At 35.7% G+C, this 6,709-nt stretch overlaps 1 protein-coding gene across 1 annotated transcript; it reads right to left on the minus strand.

Moving 5' to 3' along the window:
• Nucleotides 1-482: 482 nt before the first annotated feature.
• LOC111696348 (cAMP-specific 3',5'-cyclic phosphodiesterase 7B) lies at nucleotides 483-4,329 on the minus strand (the record flags this gene model as incomplete). Its single annotated transcript, XM_023465937.1, is given in 3 exon segments — nucleotides 483-2,241; nucleotides 3,817-4,059; nucleotides 4,134-4,329. Coding segments are annotated over 3 exon segments (2,073 nt in total). The 3' UTR covers nucleotides 483-595.
• Between the last annotated feature and the right edge of the window lie 2,380 nt (nucleotides 4,330-6,709).

A 6,709-nucleotide genomic window follows, 5' to 3' on the forward strand; every position in this document is an offset into this window, starting at 1 on the left:
ACTATACCGTAAGAATCCTAAAATCAGAATTATATTTGATTTTTAAACTTTTGTGCTTGCAAAAAAAGTATAAATTCGTTCGATAATCAGATTTTTTCCTCCTCATTTACATCTGTTTTTTTCATATAAACAGTTATTCAGCCCCTATAAAATTTTTTGGACAATATTAATTCAAAGTTTAGACTCGCTTAAACAAGATATTCTTAAATTAAAAACCACTCAAGTAAAAGTAATTAAAGTTTTCAAGGTTTCATCAAAAATTTTAAGATTTTAAGAATAGTCAATATCTTAAAGAATTAAAACCTTGAAAGCAATGATAAAAATTAATCTTTTTAAAAAGAACAAAGTAATTATTAGAGAGCTAGGTGAAAAGATAAATTCCAAGAAGAATTCTTCCCCATTTTCTTTATCGAAAAATAATCGAAAAAAAAACTTTTTACATTAAAACTCTTCTTTGATCAGAACTCTACATAATCAAGTTCTAAGTTGACACAATAATTTATAGAAACACATTACAAAAACGATATAAATGTTCTGACTAAACAACCACCTAAACAAGACGAAGAATAGTTCTGCCAGGGTTCTGGTTCCGTTGTTAAATGGGACGGTTTAAGTATTTTTGCATTAACTGTCTCTCCCGTCCCCCTCCTCCCTGCTGTAAATTAAGTAGTTCAGGACCCATTGATCTTCGTCTCAGTAAACCTTTAGATTTAGAGCTCCCGGCAGAACCACTGTTAAGAACTTTATTACGAAACTGTTTGGATAAACTTTCTTTTAACAGGTCGGAGGGAAGAGATCCCCTCCTTGTATTGAGGCCAAGGTTGTTCTGATGTCGGAGAAGGTTGGATCCAACCAGGTTTCCATTGTTTGAAGGTTTGCAATCTCCTAGGACCAGGTTGGAAGGAGCTGATCCCCGTCTTCTGCTCAGTCTCTCGTACAGGTTACTAGAGTTCTCCTTCTCCCCTGGTTCAAGGAACACGGATGAATCTTCCTCTGAATTCGGAGAAGGACTTTTTTCCACCAAACTCATTTCCATGTTTGGCGGACTACGTATCCGGTTTTCTCGCGGTTGCAGAGTTCGATTAAATTTTATCGCCGGGTCATTCTCTATACACACACTTGTAGGTCGGCTCAACCTACCCCGACCAGGCTTCAAGGAATTTCTGTTGTAAAGTCCCCGAAGTAAGGAAGATCGACGACGATCCGTGAGAGAGAAATTTCTCCTAAGCTGAACCGCTTTGGTCGCGTCGCAGTCCGGTTGGGTCATCTGGTCGAACACGCGAAGGAGAGGGTCGTTACAAGGCAACGACATCCTCCGTCCAATTTTGGCAGGTCCAGTTGGAGGCTGGAAGACTTTGGATTCTCTGACAGGTTCGATTTCATCTTGGCTTGAGGTTGGGAAGGATATATCTTCTTGCATAACCTCGTCCTCCCACTTTGTCTGATTAGACCTGAAGTTCTCCAACATCTCATTGGTAAGATCACTAGACAAGAATCTATCCCACTCACTAAACAATGGTTCAACAACAAACGTATAAAATCCTACTTGCACCTTGGCTACTGTTACGTTAAATCTATCACAAATAGGAGTTAGGGGTAACCCTAACTCTCTTTCTAGATCACCCTGTCTAAAAAACTCTTCACATGCTCTGAGAGACCAAAGTCTGGATACGTTCCACGTCCTACAAGGGTTCGATATATCCGCACACTTTATACCAATCTGTAGGATAAAATGCCTATGGTGTGGTAGAGCCAGGTTAAGCTCCCGATTGTCCAGGAAAAATCTGAACTGCGTGAGGAACTCTTGTTGTCTGGATATATCTGTAGCCAAGATCAGAGATCTCACAAGATCAACAAACTCTGTAAACTGGGACTCTGGCAAACATTTAGATAGTCCGGAATCCACGAAGCTAGCTACGGCTGATCTCCAATGATGGTTCTCCAGCACGGAAACGTTGTCGTAAAGAACCGCTAGATGGCTCCCTGTAGAGACAAGGAACTTCTCGTTTACTCCTGGGTGATCTAGGTCGTGGGATACAGCTGCGACCAGCGCAGCTAGTAATTCTAGAGGGGTAAGGTAAGGAAGAATAGCTGACTGTTGACAGAATACATACATAGCTTGAGTCACGTCACACGCGTGGAGAGCGTTGTGATACGGGTTCCCGTGATGGTATCCACGCTCTACCAACCGGAAAAATGAGATAACTTCTGTAGGATCCATCCCGAAATGACTCATAAGTCCTGAATAGAAAAATATTAATCAACAAATCTACGGATTTACATTCAGTTACTAATCCTAACACCTACGTCAATAGGATATAAAAATCTATGAAGAAGAACGTCACGGTCTGATCTTTTTGCAGACATATTTTTCAAAATATTTTCAATCCTACGGGTTGTAGTTGCTATGGAGCTTACTGTCGTAAACAAGAGTAGAATTGAATAAGCCGGTATAACAATACAGATCTAGGCAAACATTAAAGGGACTGTGCGCGGAATTTCAAGGGACCATTGATGCTAAGATGAAAATACCCTATTAACATCGGTAACCTGGAAACCTTTATCTGAACAATAATGTGGAAGATATTGTCGTTTTTCTATAGTGTTTAATTCTGATAATTCCCATTTGTTTTCCAACAGCAGAAACGTGTAAGTCACTTTTGTAAAGAAACCACGATTGTAAATAATAAATTTTCCAAATTTGTTAACATTGATATCTCATCCCTATTGGATCAGACAAGGTTTTTAAGGTACCGTTGTGAATCAGGACTTCCCATCTCTGCATGGAGGGTCACTAAAAATCAAGCTTACAGTCCATTTAAGTTTACATTAGAATTAGGAAAATTGTTGAAAACTCAAAAGATTCATTTCTTTTTGTTCAAGTATGCCTTGATATTAACCTCATCATTCATGTCAAGAAGAAAAAGGTCAGAAGAAAAATGGAAAGGAATTGAGTCTTTGTAACAAACTCTGATTTTCTAATACCTATATTTTTTCCACATGATGGTGTAAACCTTTGATATTTTAAACTTGGATTTTTTTCATCTAACAGAATTCATAGTTTGAAATATCTAAGGTCTACGGCATTGGATTACAAAGATAAAGAGATTAGAAAATCATAGTTTGTGACAAAGACTCAATTCATTTCTCATAGTGCTGAAAAATGTTATCGACACACATAACATTAACATATTTAATTCTTAGCTGATAAACAATATAAACATAAATCATCTTTGAATTGTCATAATCAAATCATCATCATTTTTATTTTGTATTTTGTATTTCTTAGCTTCAAATTTTATTCAGAGAGTATGACGAAAATTGAAGGATTCTATCTGCAGTATAGAGAAGATGAAGGATCCTACCTGTAGTATGGAGAAGATGAAGGATCCTACCTGTAGTATGAAGAAGATAAAGGATCCTACCTGTAGTATGGAGAAGATAAAGGATCCTACCTGTAGTATGAAGAAAATGAAGGATCCTACCAGTACTATGAAGAAGATAAAGGATCCTACCTGTAATATGAAGAAGATGAAGAATCCTACCTGTAGTATGAAAAAGATGAAGGATCCTACCTGTAGTATGAAGAAGATGAAGGATCCTACCTGTAGTATGGAGAAGATGAAGGATCCTGCCTGTAGTATGGCGAAAATTGAAGGATCCTACTTGCAGTATGGAGAAGCCAAAGGATCCTACCTGTAGTATGGAGAAGATGAACGATCCTACCTGTAGTATAAAGAAGATGAAGGATTCTACCTGCAGTATGGAGAAGATAAAGGATCCTACCTGTACTATGAAGAAGATGAAGGATCCTACCTGTACTATGAAGAAGATGAAGGCATATTGCTGGAAGACAATGTCCTCCTGTAACCCTGTCCAGCAGGAATGCATTAAACTGCCATTGATAAACCTTCTGAAGAACCCGCTGAGAGAGAACTGGGCATACATCGTCTAGTAGTGCTGGTTGCAGCTGGAGAAGACGGGTGTAGAGAAGACGGGTAGTTTTATTTCTTTTAGCTCCAGTAGAACCTGAAGAACCTCTCCCACTCTTCAGCCGACCTGGAAAAACGGTAAACTTCATATTTTCAAGAAAATTTATTCAAATTTTTTAAAGTAGAAAATCAAAACGTTACCTTTATCCGCAGATTCCGCTAGATGAGCAACCAGGAGTCTATCCTCCTCCAGCATTCTTAAACACCTCTCAACCTCTGCGAATTTACTACTCTTCTCCATCCGTCCTGGATCCGCATTCATCCGTCCTGTCTTTGGGCCCCGGTCAATGCAGTGGCTACACAGGTTCGGTCTCGTCTCGCTCATTACACAACAAACCTAAAATGTTATAATTTTTAAAGTAAAGTGAAAACGACCAATTAAAATTAAGAAATAAAAGAACAACGAAAAATGTTCTGTTGATAAAATCCTCAAATAAGTTCAAGTAGATAAGGGCCCAGTATTATTAAGAGAAAATTTAATTTCTTCAAAAAATGCCTTTTATTAACTATTTATTTGTAAACATAAGATCTCATGAACATATGTATGTTCAATATTCATATTTTTAACAGAATCCAATTAAATTTTTGTTTACAGAAACATCGAATGGACACGCACGTCTAAGTAGATATATAGATATCTTAATTATATATACTTACAGGTAAAGGTGTACATTTTTATCAATTAACGAACTAACAAACAATAAAAAGATATTTTAAAAAATGGTTAAAATGGTGTCGAAAGTAAATTTAGGAAAAATTGGTTTTCTCCTGCATGCTTGACTAAGTACCTGCAGACCGTAAACATAACAAGAAACAAGCGACGGTTAAAATATTTTCTTGAATCTTGTTTCTCAGCTTAAACTCATCTTGAGTTGGTAAATTAAACTGATCCTGGTTCGGGATTTAAATAATATATTTTGACAGGTTTTAGACTTGAATTAGGTATCAAGCTTGACATGTGTCTGAGATTAAACTACACGCTTTAATGATATGAGGAGATATGAAGAGATGGCCAGGAGGGGGGGGGGGGGGGATTTCTCCGACATAAAAAATGGATGCAAGCTAAATATGTCCTTATAAGGATTGTCATCATAGATTCAAGTGTCTCTTGAAGTGCCAATAACAATTCACAACAGGACTCTCGGTCATAAACAGGTCTATCGGTTATAAACAGGACTCTCGGTTATAAACAGGACTCTCGGTTATAAACAGGACTCTCGGTCGTAAACAGGACTCTCGGTCGTAAACAGGAATCTTTGGTCATAAACAGGACTCTCGGTCATAAACAGGACTCTCGGTCATAAACAGGACTCTCAGTCATAAACAGGACTATCGGTTATAAACAGGACTCTCAGTCATAAACAGGACTATCGGTTATAAACAGGACTCTCAGTCATAAACAGGACTATCGGTTATAAACAGAACTCTCAGTCATAAACAGGACTCTCGGTCATAAACAGGACTCTCGGTCATAAACAGGACTATCGGTTATAAAACGGACTCTCGGTCATAAACAGGACTCTCGATTATAAACAGACTCTCGGTCATAATTCAGAAATCTGAAAAGTTTTCTGATGTTTCCGAAGTACGATAACATTCCCTTTAATGCACAGCATATACAGAATGTCAACTATTACGCATTGACCGAGGTTAGGTGTTTTAATAGTTGCAGACGTACTCAGTATATTCAGTATAAACACTCAACAATATACAGAACACCACGCAATCACGCAATCAATAAAATACGCAATTTGTTTTCCTATTCTCCATAATATTACTAGAGATATATATATTGTTTAAAGATCAACAACCAGGCCAGGATAAATTAAACAATAGGAAAGCAGAGTTCAATGATTTAATGTAGAACTAAACTAAATATATGCTACAGTAGGGTGGGGGGTATAATAACACAGGAGAGAAAAAATAATATTTTCAACTATCTATCTTTTTTTTACGCATGATTAAGCAATAATATTAATTGTTTTTATGAAAGTTAAGATTATCATTGTCAGCTTTTAACAATGACAATTGAATTTTAAATATTATACATTGATAACCAGAAAACTCTGGGAAAAAAGTTGACTTTTAAACTAAAATTTTGACAAATATGCAATGAACATGCAATGAACAATTGTGCAGTGTAAACAGACCCATTTCACTTAATATGTGATTTATAAGTTACTATTAAAGCTATTTGCTTTGTAACAACATCAAATACACTTCAGTATTGCTTTAATGTCGTCTTCCTATTCCAGTTTTCTGGTTATTTACTGTACAAAGATTAAATTATCAGGAAAGATTGCAAGATATAATGATTTTAGATGAAAAATTTAATTATGCTTTCAAGTTTTTCAAAGTTACTTAGAACTTTCAGATTAAAAAATTTCAACATCAAATGAACCTTTTTGCAAAGAATATTAAAGATTTTAACAATAAATGTTTGAAAAAGATTGGGAACAAATTATTCAAGAATATGAAAAAAAAATATAATTTTCTGCAAGGATTATAAATAGGATTATAAAGGATTATAAATAGAATTGTGAAGGATTATAAATAGGATTACAAAGAATTATAAATAGGATTATAAAGGATTATAAATAGGATAATAAAGGATTATAAATAGGATTATGAAGAATTATAAATAGAATTATAAAGGATTATAAATAGGATTATAAAGGATTATAAATAGGATTATAAAGGATTATAAATAGGATTAT

The sequence above is a fragment of the Eurytemora carolleeae genome, unplaced genomic scaffold (genome assembly GCF_000591075.1).
Source record: "Eurytemora carolleeae unplaced genomic scaffold, Eaff_2.0 scaffold28, whole genome shotgun sequence".
Lineage (NCBI taxonomy): Eukaryota > Metazoa > Arthropoda > Copepoda > Calanoida > Temoridae > Eurytemora > Eurytemora carolleeae.